Source organism: Ailuropoda melanoleuca, chromosome 14 (assembly GCF_002007445.2).
Source record: "Ailuropoda melanoleuca isolate Jingjing chromosome 14, ASM200744v2, whole genome shotgun sequence".
Taxonomy (NCBI): Eukaryota; Metazoa; Chordata; class Mammalia; order Carnivora; family Ursidae; genus Ailuropoda; species Ailuropoda melanoleuca.
In genome coordinates, this window is record NC_048231.1 from 24,873,606 (window position 1) to 24,899,427 (window position 25,822).

At 40.7% G+C, this 25,822-nt stretch overlaps 1 protein-coding gene across 4 annotated transcripts in view; it reads left to right on the top strand.

The window, feature by feature from the left end:
• FLRT2 (fibronectin leucine rich transmembrane protein 2) overlaps positions 1 to 21,820 on the top strand; it is a 97,420-nt gene extending 75,600 nt beyond the window's left edge. For 3 of the 4 annotated variants that reach the window (XM_034642276.1, XM_034642275.1, XM_034642278.1), the window contains exon 2: positions 14,958 to 21,820. In XM_034642276.1, coding sequence (XP_034498167.1) covers positions 15,352 to 17,334 — 1,983 coding nt within the window. In that variant the 5' untranslated portion in view covers positions 14,958 to 15,351 and the 3' untranslated portion in view covers positions 17,335 to 21,820. Of the gene's footprint in view, positions 1 to 4,300; positions 4,420 to 14,957 lie in introns of all 4 variants that reach the window. The other variant, XM_034642277.1, reaches the window with a different exon arrangement.
• The last annotated feature ends 4,002 nt before the right edge of the window (positions 21,821 to 25,822 follow it).

Sequence of the window (25,822 nt, forward strand, 5' to 3'; positions counted from 1 at the left end):
CCCATAAGTCCCACAAAAGACCAACACATCCTTCGTAAAAAATAAAAAAACCACCACCAACACCACCACCACAACTTGTATCTAGAAGCACATGAGCTTTCAGGTGGAAGCAAATAATACCGAGTTTCTTGCCCCCCTTGAGTGGGGTCCATCCTCACCTCAGGGAGCCAGGCAGCCATGCCCACCCGCCCTCAGGTGAGAAGGAACAACCTCTCTGGAATGATGCAGCCCCGCCCAACCCTGGACGGCACTGGCAAATTTTTTGTCAGTAGGACCACTAACAGCTGGTTTTTCAAATTATCTAGGGTTGCTTGCCAGGCTGTGCTCATAGCTTCAGGAAAAAAAAAAATTAAAAAAAATTAAGAAGTCAGTGCTTGTCCTGACCACACAGAATAATTTATAGTAGGGACCAATTTACTTGCTAGGGAACAGCAGGTGGTCTGTGCCTTTCCCAGTGAAAGGGACATTTTGCTAAACAGGGTGGTTGGCTTCAGTGCTCAGGATAGAAGGGGAGAGACCCTTCTAATTAATTATGTGGCTGTCTTTACCCAGCATGGGTACCTCACTTTGTCTTTAAAGTTCTTGTTTAGTCAAAGCCGTGTTTCTTTTATTTATGTATTATTTATACTTAATCTTTTTCCAAAGAGAATTTGAGACAGCTGAAAAATGTGGGGGTTATTTATCCAGAAACAGGATATTGAAAGAGAAAATTCTGACAGAAGTATGGAGCTGACTTTTCCTCCCCAAGCTCCTCTTCTCTATAACATTTTCTGTTCTAATTTACCCCTTCCCCCAAAGCTTCTTTCAGCTCTTTGCTGCACAGATTCAGGTTGTCTCTTTCGATCCTTACTTTCTCTCACCATACCCTCCCTCTTCTAGTTCATTTAATCTTGGGCTTCCCATGGCCCTTAGAATAAAATCCAAATGGCTTGCTAAAGCCACGAGACTTTGTGTGACCAGGCCCATCAGTGGCCCTCTGTTCACTCCACTCCTCACTAAATAAATGTCAGCCACATTGGTCTTTTTGTTCTAGGAAGAGGTTAGGCTCTTCCTCCCTTGGACCTTTACACCTGCTCTTACTATGCCCAGATGTGTTGGCCTCTCTCTTCCCATGCACTGCTTTCCCTTGTCCTAGATCCCCCATTCATTACAACTCCTCATTCTTTGGGAATCCCATTCTCCAAGATATCACCCATGACCGCCATATCTAAAACCACACCTATCACTCACAGTGATAATCTCTGCCGCCCATCCTTATTTCCTTCATGGTGTTGCACACAACTTTATCATTCTTGTCTCCTGTGTGTAGTTTTTTTGTTTTTTGTATTTTCTTTTCTGTCTTGCTTTCTAAACATGTTACTTTCCTGACTGTAAGGACTTTATCTATCTTCCTCACCTTTACATCACAAAGACCCCACCCTGTGCCAGGCACATAGTAAGTAGCCACTCAAAAATTGTTTGATGAATGAATGAGTGAGAAATATTACCTCTAGGGAAAAGGTCAGATATACTTTACTTGATTCAAAATGTCTGCCAAGAATGTTTGGATTTCTAGAGAGAGTAGCATTCTAATCCAAAGGAATTGGTATATAATTATAAAATTTTAAGCATCATCAGGAACCTGGTGAGGAAAGGTTTTGAGGAAACCACATCATGTTAAGTGGCTGCCCACTCAAAGTGTGTTTTTCCTTGACCTGTTTCTTGAATGTTTTGTCTCAGAGAGCAGACCTGCCATCTAGATGTAATCCTTTAGAAGATAAACCTTGTCAGACCAATCATGATACTCCCAAGGGTCTGGGGAGCCCGAATTTTAGTCAAGCATGAGAGTGTAGCTAAGGAAACAATGAGTGATCTGATCTCATTTCATATATATGATGCCTCCCTCATCGATCTCAGTATTTTAAACTGCTTTATCATCTCAAGCATCATGTTACTCCCTAATACCTGAGTTCTTAATTTTATTTAGAAGTGAAGATTGGAACGCTTTTCTGTACAACTATCCAGTAGCTGAGACAAAGAGGAAAAACCAGTCTAAACTGTCTTTATGCGTGGTGTGTGTGTGTGTGTGTGTGTGTGTGTGTGTGTGTTACTGGGACCACCTTGTAGCTGTGTTGCCTCCCTCTGGTGGTGGCTTTATGTACATGGAACTGGGTGGCACGGAGTCAGACTGTTGTTTGCTTTCCTTAATAAAAAGAAAGAAAGAAAAAGTCATCACGTTCTGGTGTGTGTGTGTGTGTGTGTGTGCGTGTGTGTGCGTGTGTTCGTCGGGAATGGGGGAGAAGCTCTTTTTTTTAAACAAAGAATTAAGTGGTTGAAATTGATGGACAGCATATAATTAAGGAAATACAAACTTTCTGCATTGGGGATAAAGTTTGAAGCCCGCAGTGTTCCTAAATGGAAGGAGTGCTTTGACTGTGTATAAACCTGTAAAACGATCTGCTCTCCTACGTTTAAATTCTCCTTTGTTTGGGAAACATATCTTAACATTTCGTTCAAATGAGAAAAGCTGCTAGTGTAGATTTTTCAAAGATAGCTTTTAAAATCTGCTGTGTATGTTTAATATTTTGCTTTGAATGATTCCTTTTGTGCAGTGTGAAGCTTACACTGGACACGATACTAATGGCTCTCATCTGGGGTTTAATTTTCAGTCTGGGAAATCACTTGATTTTATCTTACCCCATATCTGATCGTGCTAGGGGAGATGCCCTTGAGAAAAGGAGAAGGTCAAGGATAGGAAATCATCATTTTTCTTTTGTTTCTTTTTCCCTCTCATGTCTCAAATCCAGAAATAGTACCCTGAACATAGCCTGACACTTCAGCGTGACAGGTGTTCCGAGGACGAGGAGGCACTCTGTAAAACCTGTTTATTCAGTGAGGAAATTTTGTACCGTCTACATTCAGAGCCATCCTTATGATACCAAAATAGGCTTATGCAATGAATTTTTCATTTTTTAAACTCAAAACCAGATAACTCACCTGCAAATACACACTATGTAATTTCATTTCGTGTGCCTGATCAATAGCACTGACTGCAATCTGTATTCTCCTTGTGAAGGAGACAACAAGATTTTCTGTTTCATTATGCATATTACATATGTGGTGCAATATTTTGGTGGGAAAATGGGTCATGTTTATATTTTTGGATTCAGTTTATTTTTTTCATGAGCTTTTTTATAGCTCTCTAAGTTCCTGGCCTATTTTGTATGGATTCTAACTATGCAGAATGGTAAAGGGGTGTGCAATTAAAGCACAGTTGAACTGTCACACTGAAATTTGTGTAAATATTTATAAGCTATTGGCATTATATGAGAAGAAGCACTTGGGTTTTTTACTGTTGTTGTTTGGGGTTTTTTTGTTTTTCTTTTTCTTCTCCTTCTCCTTCTCCTTCTCCTCCTTCTTTTTTAAAGAAACACAGTTTCTGTAGCAGACCATAAGGACTTTTCTGAATTCGGGTTAGAATCATCATAGAACTGAAGGTTGGGTATCTAGGGTGATCCGACATGCCTTTCATAAAACCAAGTGTGTAATAATCGGTCAGACTGACCCCATTTCAATTGATAAGAGCACAGAATTTGATGTTATTTTGCAAAACAAGTATAGAGCTGTGGCAATTACAATTTTTTTCTAGTTGCGTGTTTTATGCTGTTTCCTAAGGTCACCTAGTTTCTTTGTTATCTGAAGATTCTTCATCCGTCTCCCTATCTATCCCTCAGTCTCTCCAGACCTTTGAAGCCTTTTCTGAAATATTAGTTTGGTGGTTCCTTATGGGCCCTCAGACTGAAGATGTTGAAAACTTTTTGCAGACTGCCTCTTCGAGCAAAGTAATCATCCGAAGGTGGTTTTTGGATGCATCTATTTACTCTACAAATGCTTCTTGAATGTCCGCCATCGGCCGTGGTAGGCTCTGGGGAAACAATACTGAGCAAAAACAGTCCAACCTCTGTCCCTGTGGAGCTTACAGGGAAGCAAGAAAGGGGTTAGGAGCAAGGCTCTGCAGCTTATGCCTGAGTTCAAATTCTGTTCCTCCCTGGCGCTTCTCTGATAATCGGCTTGGGAGAAGCTACATACCTCGGGGCTCCATTCTCTCTGTGGGAGTAATAACAGGATCATATGTATTGGTTTATTATGAGTCAGTACATGGAAGTTTCTTAAAAAGTATGTGAAACTGCAAATGCTAAGTTAGAAATGCCCTTAAAACACTGAAATGGATAAGTCAGGTGTGTGTTGGGCTGTGCAGGTAAGGAGCTAAGAGGAGAGGCTAGGATGGAGACTAGTGTGTGTGATTTATTTGCATATACAGGAGACAATTTCAACTTAGGGCTTGGATGCCATGTCCTACAGAAAGAGAAGAAGAGCACCTGGATTCAAGCTGACTGGACTCACACTGAATGCCTAGCCCGAGGAGGGGAAGCCTGCAAGGTAGGAAACAGGAGAAACAGGAGGAAAACCAGCAGACTATGATGTCATAGCGACCAGAGAATGAGAATGTTTCAGGAAGGGCATGCACAGCAGGTCAAAATGATGCTGCCAGATAAAGAAAAAAGAAGAGCGGCAAGAGCCCTTTGGATTTACCAACCCAGGGCTGGTTGTTGACGTCAGTGAGACATGCTGGTGTGAAAGTAAGGACAGGAACCAGTGTGGAGAGTGATGGTGGGAGATGGGTGGGAGGTGAGAAAACAGATTTTGAACAGATTATGAACCATTCTTTCTAGAAGTTTGGCTAAATGTCAGGAGAGAAATGGGGCAACAGCTGGAGGGGAGGATTATTTTGTAAGTGGAAAATACCAGAGAATGTTAATTTTTTTAAAAAGATATTTATTTAGTTATTTGTTTGTGTGTTTATTTTCAAGAAAGAGTGTGAGCAGGGGACGCGCAGAGAGAGAGGGACAAGCCGACTCTGCGCTGAGCACAGAGTTGCACGCGGGACTGGATCCCTGACCCTGAGATCATGACCTGCGCTGAAATCAAGAGTCAGACACCCGGGGCGCCTGGGTGGCACAGCGGTTAAGCGTCTGCCTTCAGCTCAGGGCGTGATCCTGGCGTTCCGGGATCGAGCCCCACATCAGGCTCCTCTGCTATGAGCCTGCTTCTTCCTCTCCCACTACCCCTGCTTGTGTTCCCTCTCTCGCTGGCTGTCTCTCTGTCCAATAAATAAAAAAAAAAATCTTTAAAAAAAAAAAAAAAAAAGAGTCAGACACCCAACTGACAGAACCACCCAGGCACCCCAAGAGAATTTTTAAAATAGATCCAGTCTGAGACAGAGAGGTTGCATACACAGGGAAGGAAAACATAGAGAGGTATATTCTAGAGAGACCTGTAGGGCACGGGTTCCACAGGAGGGATGAAGTGGTCAGCCTTTAAGGAAAAGAAAGTGGGTGCAGATGCAGATGGACTCAGATGTTCGGCAACAGAAAGACATGGGAGATCCTGTCTGATGTCTTCCGCTGATCTTCAGATTAAAGTCAGGTTGTCTACTGAAAGTGAGAGGAAAAGTTAGGGAGTCTAAGGAGAGTGAAGACTGACTGCGTCTTTGAGGACAGTGAGGGAGGAGTTTTCCAGAGAAGTAGGACAGGGTTGCTAGGTGGGGTGCGGTCTCCCTGTAGGTTGGTGATTTCTTATTTAAGGTAGACCTCATCTGTGCTATTACGTGACTTTCTCTGGTGAGAATCTGAAACTCGCAGAGGAGATCGGGGTTGTGACTGGGTGGGTTTGTTTGCCTGATTCAAGGTGCAATGAAAGAACAGAGGGCAGAATAATTTTTGAAATAATAGATTGTACACCCTAAAGTAATAAGATGGGGGGGGAATGTGGCGGGAAGAGCACCAAATTGTTTTTTACTTTTTCTTTTCTTTTTTATCAGAAAAATTGAGCTGGGATTCTATGGCTAAGCTTTGCTACTAGTTGAACTTGAATAAGTTCACAGATTTCTCCAAGCTTGTCTCCTCATTTGCGAATTTAGTAGAATAATGACTTATTTCTCATGGCTCTGTGCATATTGTACCATATTAGCAGTGGTTAGCATTTAATAGGTATTTGAATATTTAGCTGAATTTGAACTCAATTTGGAAATGCACCAGAGCCTAGGGGTGCGTAAAGTGATTATAGTAATTTACTTATTTCTTCTGTTGAGTTTTCCTTTTTTTTCGTTTTTTTCTTTTTATTTTTTTAAAGATTTTATTTATTTATTTGACAGAGAGAGACAGCCAGCAAGAGAGGGAACACAGCAGGGTGGGTGGGAGAGGAAGAAGCAAGCTCCAGTGGAGCAGGGAGCCCGATGTGGGGCTTGATCCCAGGACCCTGGGATCACACTCTGAGCCGAAGGCAGACGCTTAAAGACTCAGCCACCCAGGTGTCCCTCTTTTGTTGAGTTTTTAAGGGCAGTGTAAGCAGCAAGCTCAAATCTCTTGTCCTGTCCCAACATAGCTTGCCTCTAAAAAAAAAAAAAAAGAGAGAGAGAGAGGGAAGAAGGGAAGAAAAGAAGATGACTTTTCATTCCCCTCCCACCCCCCACTCTAGGTGAATGCTTGGGGGCATGGCAGACAGCATGGAGAGGGACACAAGTATTGAGTGAGCACTGCATGTTGGGTTCGTAGGGAAGAAGAAAGAAGAAGAAATCTTTCAGACTTTCTGGTGATAAGTGTTCTTATGGGATTATTTAGAAAGGATCCCTTGCAGAAGGAAAAAGAAAAAAAAAAGATCTAGCAAGATCTTTCTTAAAATTACTCTTTGTTAGATTACTGATCTCACTTTCTATAGTTTTTTTGCCCTTGGAATTCAAGAAATTCTTGATACCTACAACATCTCATCCCAAGCTATTAATATACAGAAGGTGGCCATGTGTTGGGCAATTGGTGACTGGCTTTACTTCAACAGCTTTTGCTGCAGTGGCCCCACATGAAGACCTCTCCAAGCTGTAGAATTTGGAGACGGCCAATTTCGGGTTCTTTGAGATGAAGTAGGCAAGGAAGCTCTGCTGTCTGTTTTGCTTGCAGCCTATCAGTAGCCTCAAGTCCTTCAGACTCCTCCAATCCTTGGCACCTTGACGCTGCCCCTGAGCTGAACTGCAGCTTGGTTTCCCACTCCTGCTGAGCCCTGGAGTCACAGGAAAGAACAGACAATGGGTTCTCTGGCATAATTACCCTTTATTTATGCACCAGTCCACCTTGGAAGTTTTACTCACTTCAGATGCCAGGCTACTGATAGTTTTGTATATTTAATCAGTAGGGAGAGGATTTCATTTTTGCAGGGAAATGCATGTTGGTTTTAATGCCATCATAACTAACACCATTCATAAAATCATACCAGTAGCTAGTATTTTCTTATGGAAAATTGATGCCATCCTCTGTTCATACCATCAGTATGGCTTCAGGCAAATTACTTCATCTCTGTAGACTCCGTCTGAGGTTGATATACATATCTCCTAGGGGTTGTTGTGGGATTACATGAAATGAAAAGTATTAAAATGCTTTTAGAGTTGTAAAGAGCTTTATGCAAAGAGTTATTTGATCTGACGTGAACTGATACCCAAATAAGGGGCTTGTGCCATAGATATCTTTCTAGTAACCAGGTCTGTACCTGGCAGGGACTGGGCACTCCCCATGTGTTTGCTAGGCTGTACATGGTGCCGGTCACCCCACGTGAGTCTTGTTTTCCACTCTGGGCAGAACATATCAAGAAATGGAGGCATCAGCATCACTATGATTCTGAAGCAAATGAAAGAAATGGGACATTTACATAGGAAAGGAGAAGATCTGAGAGACCCAGTGAATGTCTCCACATATTCGCACTGTTGATGGATAGGAAGAGGTATGTGTCTATCTCCAAACGAAAGAACTGTGACCAATGAACAGAAGAGGAGAGTAAAATTTGATGCATTCAAAAGAACCAACTCTCTACTAAATTCAGGACAAAAGCTCCCTGTGTTCCCTGAGGCTCTTTGTTATTGTTGCTGGTTTTTAAAGCTAAAAATGGGAATGGCCAACACATAATGAGTCGATGTTTTCCACATGTTCGATAACACTTGAAATGATTTACAGCCGTACAACTGTGAGAGATTAATGCTACCATTTTCTCCATTGGACAAATCAGTTAACTGGGGCCAAGGGAGGGGAAGTGATATGCCCAAGTTAACACCACTGGCAAGTCAGAAAACTATCCAGGTCACCTGTCGCCAGAGTCCAGTTTATTGAGTGCCTACTTGGTATTCTTAGTTACTTCGCATGCATTACCTCTAGTCTTCCCCACAATTTTGTGAGCATGGCTTATTATCCCCTCTTGAGATGAACCAAGAGACTGAGGGAGGTTAAGTCAAATGCTTGTTGTCATGCTTTTGAAGAGTGGCTGAGCTGAGGTCAAAACCAAACTCTTACTCCAAACCCTTTGCTCTTGCCACATCTATTGCTCCACCTCTCACAAGTCAATTTGATCCAAAAAAAATGAAAAAAAAAAACAGTTGCCTCTGTGCCCTTATAGTGGGTGCCAATGCAGTTGAACCCTGAAGTGGTTGATCATCAGATCCACCTGGGGAATGTTGACAGAATGCACGTGCACAGCCTCCTTCGAAGACCTATCAAACCAAAAATCTGTGGGGTGCTACCTAGAAACCCTCTTTTTTCATTCTCTTCCCCTAGTGTTTTTGATGACCCTTGGAGTTGAAGAATCTCTGAATCAGATCATGGGAAAAAGTCCCTCTCAGAGATAAGAGCCTGAGAAACCAGCTATTTTCTATGCCTGAAACAAGAGGTGCTCAATATATGTTTGTTTGACCAAATGAATGGATGTAGAATTGAGTGAACTACCTTTTCCATCCTTTGTGGACCGTGTACTTATTTCTTTTCTTTAATCCTGTTGGTGCTATCTCAGTAAAATTCTTCTCTATTAGTGTCTGCTCACTCCCGAGTTTAAACACCATGAAGGCCCAGTCTTGCATCCAGGTATGCAGATTTTTAATGGGACCTTGGTCAGTGGGAGCTCTCTAGTGGGTGAAGAGCAGCCAGTGACAGTAATGAATGTGTCCTCAAAGTTTATGCACTTGCATTTTTAACATTGGTTGCTTGTTCTAAAATTATTATTTGAACCAACTGCATTGGAAACCATGTGGGAACAACTCTTCAAATGTGTTGGAGAATTTTATGCTTGCCAGGAGAATAACTCTTTTTTTTTTTTTTTTGGTCCAATTTTAATGTTTCCAATTCTAGACTGACTGGAGCCGGGGAATTGTCAACTGTTTATATAAAGTGTTTCCTTTCCTTCCTTCCCTCTTTTCCTCCTTCTCTCCCTCTTCCCTTCTTTCTTTCTCTTTGTTTTAGCAAAGAAAAATATTTGTCTAATGAGAAACTTCAAGGGGCTTGGTTGAGGGTCAGTGAATGAGATGGAAAAATGGCTTCGAGTTAGGGGTGGCTATTGTTTTATTTTTCCCCAAATTCCTCTGCTAATCCCCCCATCTTGGCCCTCTAACTATAGAACTCTCCTGACTGTTGTAAGAACAGTATTTATAACCTATCTTCAGGAATGTGGAAATGTGCACACAATCTATAAATTGTTTTTAGTGTTTCCAGATTGTAACAGAGACATTTGTAGTGTAGTTAGGCCTATGGATCCTGCACCCATGTGTCTGATTTCAAGCACAAATTGTCTAACTCCAGAAGTGCTAAGTCCCAGGTACCCAGGGAAACTTTTGTGGAGAATCCCTCTTCGCGTTAGCTTTCTCATTCATAGCATTTCATGCCCTGCGCTGTCTTGTGACGATCCAGCCAATGCTGAGACCACTAAGATTTTATTGGGTTTGTCCTGGTGTCATTATATTATGCAATCGGTGGTGCTTATTGACAATTCTTATTTTCTGTACTATGATTTTTATAGTCTGTGTTTATTAAGCGCTCCTGAAATATAAGCTCCTGGAATTAATTTTTTAAAAAATCTTCTTAGACAGCACTGGGAGAGAAACACTTTGCTGAAAGCTTTTACATGATTTATATGCTCTGAGTCTCCATTCCTATGAAAAGAGTTAAATTAGAGTAAAGTAGCCCGGAATAGCTGCTGCCCTTCCAGTCGCTTGAACAGACTGGCAGGGCCAGGTTCTTGGTGTCTCCAAAGACCATTTGTTCCTTGTTGATTTATACTCAGCCTCTGGAAACTGTGTTTTCTACTTTCAGTGAAAATTCCTGTTTTTCTGTAGCACCTTCCATTACACCATTCTTCACAATCTCTAGTTTCCTGGAAAGGAAGCATATTCAGTGCTGTACTCAAACAAATAGGAAAGGGGGGGGGCGAAAACCTTTTGCTCTCAATATTTGAAACTCATCTTGCAAAGCAAAATGTTTTATTCGCAATATTTAGAGACTTACGAATGGAAATGGCTAGTGACCTTGAAACACGGGTTTGTTTATTATCTTCTGGAAACCGGACTCCCTGAGTGAGAAGCAGGCAGAGTTGGGAGAATGTGCTTTGCTGTCAAAGTTTTATTTCTTCTCTCAGCAGGGCTGGGTTTCACCTCTTGATCCATATCACAACCAGCTTGGGTCCATGTGCAACACTTCTGGAATTTCTTCCCTTGCTTGCACCTTTTTACCCTTCAGATCATCACATAGACAATCTTTACCCTGCAGTGTTTTTCCTGATACGCCAGGGACTAGGTTAGAGCTCCTCACTCAGTAACGTAATTCTCTGATACCCTAAGATCAGAACACTTTACATAGTACCATAATTCTCTGCTTATTCATTTCTCTCCCCTCACTGACTTTCGTCAAGCTCATGAAGCCAAAACCCACATCCGTTCCACCTTAGACTGTATCCTCATTCTAGTGCCCAACAAATATTGGTTGAATAAATGAATGAAAAACATGTTACATTTTTATGCTTTTTTGGTGTCCGTGGCAAGAAACATTTTTAGGTTCTGCTTATTAGAAACCGATGTTCAATTTCTTCTATAAAATTAGAATAATAGGGTCGCCTGGGTGGCTCAGTCGTTGGGCATCTGCCTTCGGCTCAGGGTGTGATCCCAGGGTCCTGGGATCGAGCCCCACACTGGGCTCCCTGCTCTGCTGGGAGCCTGCTTTTTCCTCTCCCACTCCCCCTGCTTGTGTTCCCTCTCTCACTGGCTGCCTCTCTCTCTCTGTCAAATAAATAAATAAATAAATAATTTTTTAAAAAATTAGAGTAATAATGCTAATCTTCTAAGGTACTTATAAAATGGTGTGGGTCAGTGGTTCATGGGGTGATTTTGTCACCCCAGAAGACATATATGTATGACAATGTCTGGAAACATTTTTGGATGCTTATGGCAGCCCCACACAGAACTATCCAGCCCAAAATGTCAATAGTGATGAGGTTGAGAAATTCTGGAGTATATGGAAAGGTATAGAACTTGGTAGGCTATTTTGAGTACACGTTGGAGTTTACCTCTTCGGATAACATAAAAATAATTAGGGAGAGAATAACAGTTTATATTTATTATGTTCTTGCCTGTGTCAAGCTTTCCACAAATACTACCCTATTGAATTTTCTCATGAATACCGTGAGTTGAACTATTATTATCCTAATTTTTCAGGGGAGGGAAGGAAGGTATGAAAGGTCAAGATCCTGTGGCTACTCCGTGTCCGAGGTGGGAGGAGACCTCTGGGGCTATGCTTTGACCATTCTACTGTAATGCTTTCTTTCTGAATAGAGTCTCCAGCTTAAGGTCTGAAAGCATTTCTGCTCTCAGTATTCAGTAGGAATATAGAGGAAATTTTAGCCTACTTAAATGAAAAAAATAGAGTCACTATTGCCTACATGTTTGTGATTTTACACTCACACTAATTTGAATAAAGACGCAGTATATTGGCTGACATATATGGGCTGTCGTTGATCCAAGGATTACAATGAATCTGCTATTTGCTGTCATTTTGTGGCATTCTCAAGAAGTTCAAAGAAAACCCTGAGAGTTTGTTTTCATTCGGAATTGACATTGTCATAGCTGATCAACACATTGTGATCTCGATGGGACTTTTCTTCTGTTAAGGTGGATAAACAGTGACAGTTTGTCCCATATAATCCTATTAGAGGATTTCTTCAGGACCACATCCTCTTCTTAGATAATTACAGACAGCACTCCTAAGGAGGGTACATCAGCAAGAGAGCAAGGCCTGGGGCAAAGGATGGGCTGATGCGGCTTTTCTCCTCCTTACAGAGGACAGGGCAGGCAAAGGAAAATGTATATCCTGGAAGCATATCAGTCTCCAGGTCCAAAACCTGACTGCTCTGTTAGCTCCCAGTGGTTATTGCTTTGAGGTTGTTAGTTGATGAACTTTCTAAGTAAATTCTGTCATCCTCAGGTATTAGCTCATTGTTTCCAGGGCCTTAAAACTTGGCCTGTAAAGCGCAGTTAAGAAGCATCTATTCTTTTTATTTAGGAACTTAGAACCCTGGAGCAGCTGTTTTTCTCTCTTCAGAAATTCTATTTATTGTGTGCTGGTATCACATGTTGGAGATTCCTGTGAAATACTCCAAACTGTGTTAGGTTCTATTCTTTCGGTCTCACTTTCCTACCTCCTGTGGAGAGTAAATGCGGATAGCACCAAACAAATGTTTGTTCTTAAATAAATCCTGCTTTATCAAGTGGGCTCCCCTGATTACAAATAACTTTCTAAGCTCCTACTGGGCATTAGTGCTTGTCACTCAGGCATACATTTTCAAGGATCTGTTGAGGCCAAGTGGATGGTATAGTCATTGCACTACTCCGCCTACAAGATGTCATTTATGTCTAAGATGTAATTTGAGACTATCTCCCGGGGACTAAAGTGATCAGTATGCCTTATGCTTTTACTCTTCCTAAGGAGACATCTGACATGCTCTTGCATTTGTTTTATATTTAATAAAGGAAAACGTTTGAATGATTCAATAAAATGTTACTGTGTTTAGGGCAATGCCTCTCAAATTTTCACACGCACACCCTAGCTTCTTGCTAACATGCAAATTCCACCTTTCCCACAACTTCTCAGCTCAAGCTCACTCTCCTGGACCAGGATGACCCTTGAGTAGCAAGCTCTTAGGGAACACTGAGATGCTTTAAAAATTTTAAATCTGAGCTAAGGATGACATCAGGCTGATGACATTAAACTCATTTTTCCTATACTATCCCAGTTGTATTATAAATTATTTTTAAACAGATAGGGGGATTTTTGCTGGAGTGGGGAGATGGCTCCTGTCTAGTGGTAAAATGTATATTTGTAAGTTTTAACAAATTAATGTTTGGTTCTTAATAAAGTATCATAGCTCAGTCTGTTTTTTCCTGGACAAAGATTCCCTATCCCTGCTCCTTCGTTTTTAAAGGTTTTGGGACAATAAAACATGCGTTTTACTGTTTCAGGTCAACAGAGGCAGTTTTTTAGTTGGTTCACAATTTTTTTTTTAAGTTGTAGAACAAATTTACAATATCCTTGACACTTAAAAAGCATTTATAGTTTTTTTTTTCTTTTTTTAATTATGTTTCTAAAGATAGCTAAGGGAACAATTTCCAATAGTTCCTCTTTGCTTCTAGATATAAGTTGTTTTGAGTTTCTGTCTATTGGTGAGAATTAAGAAACTCATAGCTTGCCATGTCCTGTCATGTTAGCTTATTTTGTAAGGAAATCAAATCTGGCACCTTTCAATTAACTGTTTTACCTCTCTGATCTAAAAACAGACAGACACGTTCTGGAACAGGAAGGCATGATTACTATCTGTGGATTGCCTTTACTTCCCTAACTGGGTCTTCTATCATTTCAGTCTGCTGAAGGTCCTTCTTGAAAAATAAGAAAAAAAAAAAAAAAACCCTCACAGACGGGAGGAAGGTAATAGTGTTGAGAAACAACTTATTCCAAATCATGAGCTTGGCAGCTCTCAAGGGCATCAGAAGGGTGTATCTCATGTGTGCCTGGAGGTCCCAAACGAGGGAATAAACAGAAATGTATCATGGACTGGAGTTTAGTTGTTCTCCTTGGTAAATCGAGCATAAGCTATTTTGGAGAAAGACAAAGATGAGAAGAGGTGAAAAGTGGGGAAGAGAAATCCTCTGTCTGCCTTCATGCATGCTTCTGGGCATTACTTTTATTCCCCTCCCTCACAGTGTCAGATCAAAAGGACAAATCTTTTTTTTTAAATTTTATTTATTTTTTGATTAGTTTCAGAGGTAGAATTTAGTGATTCATTAGTTGCATACAACACCCAGTGCCCATTCCTTCACGTGCCCTCCTTAATGCCCATCCCCCAGTTACCCCATCCCCCTACCCACCTCCCCTCCAGCACCCCTGTTTGTTTCCTAGAGTTCATCATCTCTTATTCTTTGCCTCCTTCTCAATTTTCCTCTTATTTTATTTTTCCTTCACTTCCCCAATGTTCATCTATTTTGTTTCTTAAATTCCACATGAGTGAAATCATATGGTATTTCTCTTTCTCTGACTGACTGAATTTCGCTTAGCATCCTACCAAAAGGACATATCTTTTTAAACGACTTTATCAGTCCCTATCTTGCATTTGTTTATTTATAAGTAGAAAGGGTTTCACAAGTGTGCCCTCAAATTGTATTTCTTACTCAGTCACTTGTGTCATCTTGAGACAAGAAGTGACCGGTTGGGTTTGTAGGCGATTATCATTATTGATTCAGCGGACTCAACAGTGTGCCTTGCAACTTTCTATTTGGATATGCAAATGGATATTTAAGAGAAGGTACTGCCTGGGATGTAAAATTCACAGTAGGATCACTGAGGGTGAGAGGTAACAGTGTGGTTTTCCTTTGAAGATCAGATAATAGAATCATATTCCATTCTTGAATACCTTTTCAACTAAATTATTGTTACTTAAAACATCACTTCACACCAACTCCTTGCCTCTGGTCCTTTGGTCCCAGACACATTGTTCTTGATGGGTGAAGAGTCAGATCAGCACTGCATCCATTACAACCCTTAACTGACTTCTTTCTCTTTGCTTTCCTACAACAGATTGCAGATTGAGCTTAACCAAGAAGTTCAGAGTCTGATCACCACTGACCTGATCTACAACACGAGAAGGGAGTTCTAGTTCTGCCTGCCCAGTTGGGCCCCTGGTGACCGCTGATAACTTGGCTTCACTCATTGCCTGTGTAGAAGAAATCTCCCTATTGAATTTTTTTTTTTTTTTTTTTTTTTTGCACATGGAGGACAGTAACAAAGAAGACAACACAGGCTGATAAGACCAGAGACCACAGGCCTTCGAGACTTTTCCTCTAGTTGGAGTCCTGGACTTTAACAGAACCCTGTCCAGTCATTTTGGTTTTGCTATATATATATATATATTTTATTTTTTTTCTCTTTTTACTTTCCCCACCACCTTGTATTTTGTTTCTGTACTTCAGAAATGGGCCTGCAGACCACACAGTGGCCCAGCCATGGGGCTTTTTTCCTGAAATCTTGGCTTCTCATCTCCCTGGGGCTGTACTCACAAGTGTCAAAAATCTTGGCGTGCCCTAGCGTGTGCCGCTGCGATAGGAACTTTGTCTACTGTAATGAGCGAAGCTTGACCTCAGTGCCTCTTGGGATCCCGGAGGGCGTAACCGTACTCTACCTCCACAACAACCAAATTAATAATGCTGGATTTCCTGCAGAACTGCACAACGTCCGGTCCGTGCACACGGTCTACCTTTATGGCAACCAACTGGATGAATTCCCCATGAACCTTCCCAAGAATGTCAGAGTTCTCCATTTGCAGGAAAACAACATTCAGACCATTTCCCGGGCTGCTCTGGCCCAGCTCTTGAAGCTCGAGGAGCTTCACCTGGATGACAACTCGATATCCACAGTGGGGGTGGAAGACGGGGCCTTCCGGGAGGCTATTAGCCTCAAACTGTTGTTTCTATCCAAGAATCACCTGAGCAGTGTGCCTGTGGGGCTTCCTGTGGATTTGCAAGAGCTGAGAGTGGATGAAAATCGAATTGCTGTCATATCAGACATGGCCTTTCAGAACCTCACGAGCTTGGAGCGTCTGATCGTGGACGGCAACCTCCTGACCAACAAGGGCATCGCCGAGGGCACCTTCAGCCATCTCACCAAGCTCAAGGAGTTTTCCATTGTTCGGAATTCACTCTCCCGCCCCCCTCCCGATCTCCCAGGTACACATCTGATCAGGCTCTACCTGCAGGACAACCAGATCAACCACATCCCTTTGACAGCCTTCTCCAATCTGCGCAAGCTGGAACGGCTGGACATCTCCAACAACCAACTGCGCATGTTGACTCAAGGGGTCTTTGATAATCTCTCCAACCTGAAGCAGCTCACTGCTCGGAATAACCCCTGGTTTTGTGACTGCAGCATTAAATGGGTCACGGAATGGCTCAAATACATCCCTTCATCTCTCAACGTGCGAGGTTTCATGTGCCAAGGGCCCGAGCAAGTCCGGGGGATGGCTGTCAGGGAGCTGAATATGAATCTGTTGTCGTGCCCCACCACTACTCCCGGGCTGCCTGTCTTTACCCCGGCCCCAAGTACAGCCTCTCCAACGACGCAGCCTCCCACCCTCCCTGTCCCAAGCCCCAGCAGAAGCTCTACACCCCTGACTCCCACCACCGCCAGACTGCCCACGATTCCGGACTGGGATGGCAGAGAAAGGGTGACCCCGCCTCCTGCGGAACGGATCCAACTCTCCATCCATTTCGTGAACGACACGTCCATTCAAGTCAGCTGGCTCTCTCTCTTTACCGTGATGGCGTACAAACTCACGTGGGTGAAAATGGGCCACAGTTTAGTCGGCGGCATCGTTCAGGAACGCATAGTCAGCGGCGAGAAGCAGCACTTGAGCCTGGTTAACTTGGAGCCCAGATCCACCTATCGGATTTGTTTGGTGCCACTGGATGCTTTTAACTACCGAGCTGTGGAAGAGACCGTCTGTTCTGAGGCCACCACGCACGCCTCCTATTTGAACAATGGCAGCAACACTGCTTCCAGCCACGAGCAGACGACTTCCCACAGCATGGGCTCCCCTTTTCTGTTGGCGGGCCTGATCGGGGGCGCGGTGATATTCGTGCTCGTGGTCTTGCTCAGTGTCTTTTGCTGGCACATGCACAAAAAGGGCCGCTACACGTCCCAGAAGTGGAAGTACAACCGGGGCCGGCGGAAAGATGACTATTGCGAGGCGGGCACCAAGAAGGACAATTCCATCCTGGAGATGACCGAAACCAGCTTTCAGATCGTCTCCTTAAATAACGATCAGCTCCTTAAAGGAGATTTCAGACTGCAGCCCATTTACACCCCAAATGGGGGCATTAATTACACAGACTGCCATATCTCCAACAACATGCGATATTGCAACAGCAGCGTGCCGGATCTGGAGCACTGCCACACGTGACAGCCAGAGGCCCGGCGTTAGGAAGGTGGACAGTAAGACGCTCGAGAACACACACGTGTGTGCACATAGAGACACGCGAATTACATTTGATAAATGTTACCCAGATGCATTTGTGCATTTGAATACTCTGTAATTTATACGGTGTACTATATAATGGGATTTAAAAAAAAGTGCTATCTTTTCTATTTCAAGTTAATTACAAACAGTTTTGTAACTCTTTGCTTTTTAAATCTTAAAAAAAAAAAATAGTCGCTGAAGTACTGTACAGGGTTGTACAAGGAGAACCCAACGCCAAGGCAAAAGACGGAGTGATTCTTCCTCATGATGCACATTAACCATTTTGCTGTGGAAGCTGTCAGAATAAATTCCTTTCTTACAGTCGGTGGTCAGATGAAAGGGCAGATTCAAATGAACTCATCAGGGTAGGCTAAGTGATGTGGGTAAAACAAGAAATGGCCCAGATACCTTCACGTTATTTCTGCATTTCCTGGTCTGGAAGAGAAGTTAAAAATCTCGAAATATAAGAAAGGAGATAGCTACCCTGGTTTGACCCAAAGCAGGAAATATAGAAAAGCATCACGAGGAAGCCCGTTCCTGTAAGATAAGTTAACCCAACCCGGCAGAATCCAGCAAATGACATATTTGGAAAAGAACTTCAAACCCGGGTGTTGGCTTTCTGACCGGGAGCTTAAAAATCACTCCTCATGCTTCTCTGACCCTACGTGATAACAGAGTTAGAGACTTTAGTCTGATTTCGGTCATCTTCAGGGACAGATAGGATGTTCCAGCAAGAAAACTCCCTTTAAAAGTGTTACTATTCAAATTATATGTCAGGTTGAATCACATTCAACAGAGATATATTCTAGAATACTTTTTTAGAAGAGGCTAATAAAATAACGGGAAGAATTATATTGAATGGAATTATTTTTGATAATGAGAATTATTTGGGTAGATTCACTGCAGCTATGTCAACATGATATTTAGACCAACAAGAGATTAGTGTTTGGAATATGCTAAACTTGTTATTTAAAAAACTATTGATACCATTTACACAAAAACAAGTGATCAGAGGTTCTGCTATACTTTATCAAATGACTGTGTTAGTATCATGTTGAAATAGCTTGAATTAATACCTTTATCCCCTTGCAAATTTGTCTTCCAATCACCTCACATATATTTTCGTAATTAGCTGTTTATGCTACATTTGTTTGGGTTGTTTTTTTCCCCCACTCTGCTTAAAATTGGAAAGAAAAGTTTAGATGCCAGTCCTGGTTGCACAAAATATCCATATATACTTATACACTTTAAAATGTATACTAATTTTCAGTGCTAATAATTCTATGAGGACACATCAAAGCTGGCTGAAATAATGTATTTGTTTTTAAAGCAATATTGAGTTTAAACCTTGGACTGACTTTGATCCTGTTCCATTTTTGAAATTTCATTTATTCCTTTTCAGTCTTGGATATCCCTCTTCTTTGGGAATCTTGGAGGGATAATCAATCTTTTATTAACAGGATAAATGAAAAATGAACAAGTTAGGGAGCACAGGCTTGTTCCCCTAATCTTGGCAGAGTGGGGCACAGAGCAGAGGGCATAGAGAAGGGAGGGATGTCTGTGCATAACTCTAGATATTTTCGAAGCAATGCCCATCTTCACAAAGTATGTATAATTTACTCTCCATCCTTTAGATGTAGAAGGGCTATGGATCGCATACATTATCTAAAAAACACACACCCTTGGAAAATTCCTTTTAAAATCAAATTTTGCCCTGTTTTGCATATTTCCTTTACCAGTGGCCATTTTTTAGGGACCTATGAAGTTAATGTCACAATCATTTTTGCTTTATCTCTCTCTTTCTCTCACTTTAAACAAAATAGAACTGTGATGTGTCTTCTTTGTAAAAGTTTAGGTATAAAATGCTATGCAAGCTTTTCTTTATAGTAAGAGCTTTATTTTCTTTAATAATGTACCCCCCAACTTATATGTTTTAATCTCCTTTGTCCCTCAGAGTAAGCAGAAAATATAACTGAAGTTATAATGTTGTAGAAGCAAGAATCAAAACTGCAGTCAGTTGACCTGAAATTAGCTACGAATTAAATTGAATTAATTCTAAAGTGACTTAGGTTTCCATTTTAGTCTATTAGCTAGCAAATTTTGGCTGTTGCTTTTTTAAAGCTAATTACACACAGCGAAGGGACAAGACAGTCTGTGAAGGTGATCCGTGTAACAGTAAGCCATTAACATTCAGGACAATGACATGGGGTTTTCTGTACTTAACTGGATAATTCCCTTCCACTGTCCTCTTCCCCTTGGCTGTGTAGATAAAACTATGTGTTCAAATGATGGTACTTTGACTTTTGGGGATTTTTTTCACTCTTATCCACAAAATAATCATCCTCATTTATTTCTGTTGTGTGTATAACCCCAGCACGATATTTGGCTGCTGAAACGTTTTTGCTTTGGGTCAAGAATACCAATGTTGGAGAGGTTTCTATGATGTCTTATGGGATTCATAGAATTATTGGGGGCTTAACTGCTACAATGAAGACCTAGTCACTTGAAGTGGTTCCTTTGCTAGAAGATGTTCCTGAAGAGATAGAATGTAGTTATAGGTTTCACTTTGATCTTGCACACAATGAGGCAGAGACTGCTAAAACTGAGACCAATCTCCCATTTGTCATAGCATACCTGGGGCTCGCACTTACACCGGGATAGAAAGCACATCACGGAATTTGTAATGTCTTATATATCTTAGGAAAACTGCTGAATAACCAACCATCGGTGTTGGATTAGGCTTTGATTGGCATTTTCAGTCATGAGAATGTGTTCTACTCTATTTGAGCCTCTTTTGCTGTCATTGTTTCGTATTTTGAGATTAGTCAAGAGTCACAGTTGAAGGTGTACACCAAGTCCGTGAACAAAGCCATACGTAAGTGACTGGTTTATAAAGAGCTTGATGCCGTCTGGCCAGACAAGGTGATTGGATCATACACAGCCACTTTCAGAGCTAGGGAAGTGTCACTGTGCAGAGACAATTCTAAAAGGAAAAGGTGTAGCCATGATCACACATATTATTGATTGTTATTCATACGATGGGTTGTCATTAATACCTATTTGTTTGGGGAGGTGTGCTTGAACAGAGAGAGCCTCTGGGTTTCCCTCAAAACTGTCAAATGCATTAACAGCTCATCGCAAAAGACAACCACAGGCAGAGACAAAAAGTGTGTTTCCCTGCCTAGTTTCCCTGTGTGAGAAGTGGAAAACATTCTATCCCATGAGAAATAATACAATTTCTAATTATATGGATGTTTCTTGAAAATATATTAGATATGTTCCCTGAAGTAAAAACAAAAACAACCACCAAAAAAACTCTGTAATGTGACTGGTCTGGCAAAATTATTAACGAAGTAGCTAATTCTACGGCTCCAATTCCTATCAGTGCAGATCCCGATGGTCTTAGTCATTTCACAAGATCCCAACTTCCTTCCCCTCTGTGGAGAACCAGCTCTGCAGGTAGCCGGCAGGACACCCAGTCCAAACGGAAGTTACAGAGAACGGTTGCTGTTCTAGTTTGGGGAACCTCAGCTAGAGAGCTCAGTGCAACTTTTGACTATGAAGTGGTTAACTTCCATTGGCATCTTTGTTTATAGCATTTTTCTTGAAGGTACTACAAGGAGACATTACTTTAGACTATGAGAAGAATGGTTTTGCCCATGATTTTCCGGCTTCATGGGAAAGCAAAGCAGTTTCTTTGTGTCCCAAAGGGAAAGAGATACACAAAACAAAACCCTCTCCTAGTTCTTAATCTTTGTCACAACTGACCTGATGTGTTTTTTTGTTTTGTTTTGTTTTGTTTTGTTAAGTCAAAATACTAATGAAGAAAGCTGTAGCTTACGTCCTTCTCTGATTTCTTCAGCAGGGTCCAAAGACAATTGCTGGCAATGGGGATGCTTGTCACAGATTGTGGGGAGAAAGATTTGTACGTGTATGATACTGTTGTTATAACAAACGGATCAGATTCTTGTGCTAGAGTTTTCATTTTTCTTTTTCTAGCGGCACATCCACCAGAAGAGCACAAAGCAAGGCCATCGCAACAGACACTTTTAAGCTCGTATGAGACACACACGTGTGTGCACACACACACAAACACACACATTTATAAAGATATCCATGGGATGTAAGATTTATAACCTTTTTGAAGCAAGGTGAAAGTGTCGCCACTGTCTGTCCGTCCTAGGACCAGTATATATTCACTGAAAGTTAATCCTGATGATTTGTTACTGTTTGAACCGTATGTTGATTTGCTTCCGGTTTATGTTTAGTGTGTCCTCACTGACAAGGGACTGCAAGGGGCTGGAAGATTCTGCATTACACATCCTCTGAGACCTACCATGTCGCACACTTTGTTAACGCCAAACTTCACTCTACACTATACAGTACCTTGTTGATATATTCAGTAAAGGCTTATTTTAAAAGAAAACCACATTGTGTTTATGTGAGTAAGTTCATTGGGTTACAGCTAATACTTGCGTTGTTAATGTTAAAAAGAAATGTGGGATGCTTCCTGATGACACGGGAGGGTGGCAGGGATGCAGAAAGTAGTAGACTTTTTCCTTTTCTCCTACCTTGAAGACAACTTGTGTTTTTTTAAGGCCATTTGACCCTTTTTGTGTGATGGGTTTATATGACATCTTCATGTTCTTTTCTATTTCCCAACTGGATTGTGTGTTTCTATGAATATCTTTTTAGTATACACACATACATCAAACGTATTGTTTTGTATTTGTGAAATCTGTGTTGTTTAGGATAGAGATAAATACCAATGTAGTTATCCAATCGGAATAGTCTTTTTCCCTATTTCAAAACATAAGCTATTGATTTTAAATGTCAATTTTCCTTACGAATTCTCATGGTACATTTCTACTTCAGATTTGTTTAGAGCTCATCCACCCATACTTCCCGTGAGCGCTCATGAAAATGTATCTATTCATATGCTCCAGTTCAACAAATTAGTCTCAAGGTTTGCCAGAGCCCTTTCTCTAACTCTTCTTGGCCATTTCACTAATAATGTATTTGACAGAGATCAAATCAGGAAATAAAATCATGACATTCCAGTTAAGTAGCGTTAATTATTTGTAGACTCTCTGTTGGAAAATTAAGTATGAAAGACAATGGTAACCGGTGATTGATATTATACTTGGTGGGAGATTTTATGTCAACTAATGTCCAGGCAACTCTTAGTTACTTTGACCAAGAATTACAGACCTTATTCTGTGAAGACCGACCCTTAGTCAAGGAATACAATTCATTAAAAAAAAAAAAAAAAAAAAAGGTATTAAAATCCCTCTACTTTGTTCCAGGCACCTGGCTGAGTTCCGAAGTTTCGTAGAAGAATAAAATACAGTCTTAGGCAAACCAATCATATCTTCTACTTTCCTGTGTTCCTAAAGAAACCTGTCCATCCAAAGTATCTACCCTTCATCTGCTTTCTACAGAGTACACGTTAGCTTCTTCTGGGGATTCGGACAAAAACATGACTGCTGCTAAGGACCTCATAGATCATGCGATAAGCTCATTTTCTAAAACATTCCAGAGCCTCAGAGACCGTGTAGTAACTTACATTTTCTCACACCTAACAGAGTGTCTAAGGTGACAAAAGAAACTTATGTACTTTTTGGTAAATTTGATGATGCATTTGCTGTATATATTAGATGATCTTGGTGTTTAATAGAGGACGCTAAGTGATAGTGCATTGATAAAATTAGAATTGAATTTGAATTAAATTTTCAAACATATACTACGCGATTGAGCATTTAGGAATTGTGTTTGGTAATTAGACTTGCAGCCTTAAATTTCTGTTGGGCACCTGAATATAAATTCATCTAAAACAAGAAAAATGGCACCTTACAATCATTGAGCACCTATGTAAGTCCATATTTAGAATGTTTTGATACATGTGGTCACATTTTGTCTTAAACCATGTAAGGTACTTTATCATCATTTTTTCAGATTGTAAAACTCAGCTTCCTGAGAAGTACAGTGATTGGTCCATGATCACAAAACCTGTAAATAACAAGAGTCGGAATTAACCCTAAACATGACTCTTAGACTCTTTAACTACTTCCTGTCTCTTAATAAATTGACTAGCTTTAAGACTGACTAGGCTTCAGGACAACTTCTTTGTCAAAGGTTAAAATTTGTGATGATGGAGATATCACGACTTCACCCAGCGGATATATCTATTAATTATTGTTCATGACAAATCAAGGGAGCATTCTAAAAACCTAAAAATATCTGTCTTTTAAATCCCTTTGTTACCCATCGCTTTTTTTTTTTAATAGAAATTCTGTGTTTTTTTATTATTGGCTGGCTGCACATTTATCTGATTTGAAAGCTTCAGATGGAATCGAGATATGCCTAAACCCACAGGGTGAGCTGAAAGAAGTATTAAAAGGACTTGAGTCAGGTTATTTTTAGTAATGAATTTGTTTCATACTTGAGAGGTTGCTCGAAGTATTTTGTAGATTTTGCTGAAGATGTTCATATGTCAGAATCTATTAGGGCCTCAGCAAACTGGCTTCTGGATTTATGTGTTTTTTTTTTTTTCACAGCACAAATAGAAAATGTATGCTTTAGAGGATATTATAGGAGCTTTGTTTTCATTAGTTATATTGAAAGTTAAGGATAAAGAATTTGTGATGGTGCACTATAAAACATTCCCTTTTAGCACACACACCAACTGATGAACCCATTTACCAGTTTTTTTGGTATGAAGTTTAAACTAGATGAAAATTTCATTCCATCCTTAAGGAGATTCTGATCATTTCAATGACATAATCAACTTCCATATTGGGTCAATCTATTCCTAACCAAATATAAAATTGTGCTGGCTGAGAGTCTGCTAAATTCCCTGATTTGGGTTGTAGGGCCTTTGTTAGTTTCATTTTGTTTTCATTTCACAAATATTTGCTGAGGCCTGGTAAGTTTTGAAGCTGTCCAGTTTTCTAGGACGGTATACTTTGCATCACTGAAATCTTCCTTGGAAGTTACTGGTATTCAATACATGGGTTAGGCTTTTCCCACTTCTTTGCTTCCTTTAAGTGCTCACACTCTTACATTTCAATAATCTGGCAACATTTCTACTTCTGATACTTGTAAGATTTCGTGAATGTATTTTCTTCTCTTGGTTTCCAAACTTTGACATGGTTAAGACCCTTCCCGTAGTCTCTAGTCCACTTCCACCTTTCCTACATACCATGGGACAAAGGACAATGATCTGTAAAGAACGCCTGATTGTGACACTGTCTTGATTTCAAAATATTCCATTGCCATGACTTTAAGAGAGAATTCAAACTCTTTGTATGATGTATATGTCATATATACATTGCTCTCTGACATTCCTTACCAGTATGACCTCCTCGTTCATTATGTGCTCTAGACTAGATCCATATTTGACATGAACAGAGTCTATCTCCAAGGAACCTCCAGCTCCTTCAGGCAGCTATAGTTTTGCTCAAGGTCCTTTATCCTATGACTTTCACTTTCTCCTTTGCTTAGTGACCTGTTCCTTCCTCAAGAAACAACTCAAGTGTCCTCACCTTCGGGAAGCTTCTCAAATCTCATCTGTCAATTATCTGACCCCTCTGGGAAGCTAATATAACTTTAGAGTACTTTTATTTATGGCATCTATACATTGCAGTTTTCATGGGTCTGTGTCATGCTGATGCTCTGAGCCCCCTGGAGACAGAGGACATACTCTGTCGGTTGCATCTCATCCAGTGCTGAGTATAGCATCCAGCCCTTGGCAGGTGTTCAGTACATGCTTTTGGGTAAAATGTGGACAGAACACATGGGAACCTGCCATGATATCAGGCTCCCTGTGGGGCCAGGCTTCCCTGAACAGCAGCAGCTCAAATAATAGCTACCTTGTCAATCTTCTATGGCTGGATGCCTTTTTAAAAAGCCTCAGAATGTTCTGTGGAATTCTGGATATGTAGAATTAGCCTTGTTCAAATGCCACAATATGCACTTTACAAGAATAAGCAAAACATACATTTTCTAAAAAAGAAAAAAATCTCTTGTTTACCCATGATAATTTCTATAGAAATTGTTTTCATCATTATTTGATGACCACACACTTATCTGATTTGAAAGCTTTATTACAAAATCAGGATATGTCTACACCCATAAGGAGGGCTGAGAGAACTATTTAAATGATTTGAAGAACATATTTTTTATATTTTATAGATAACCTAAAAGCTCTGAACCAACGTGCAGAAAGGCAAATAAAGACATATCTTAAAGAACTGTCTTACAACAAAACGTCGTCGTCGTGAGAAGTACCCAAAGTACGGGTAGATGTAAAGTCAAAGTAAAACATTTTGACAGTTTGCTAGTCAAGATGAATTTTTCACATGTAAAAAGCAGAAGTAGATTATTTTTTTGTTTCCATCAACAATATCAAATGAGACACTCAGTATTCATT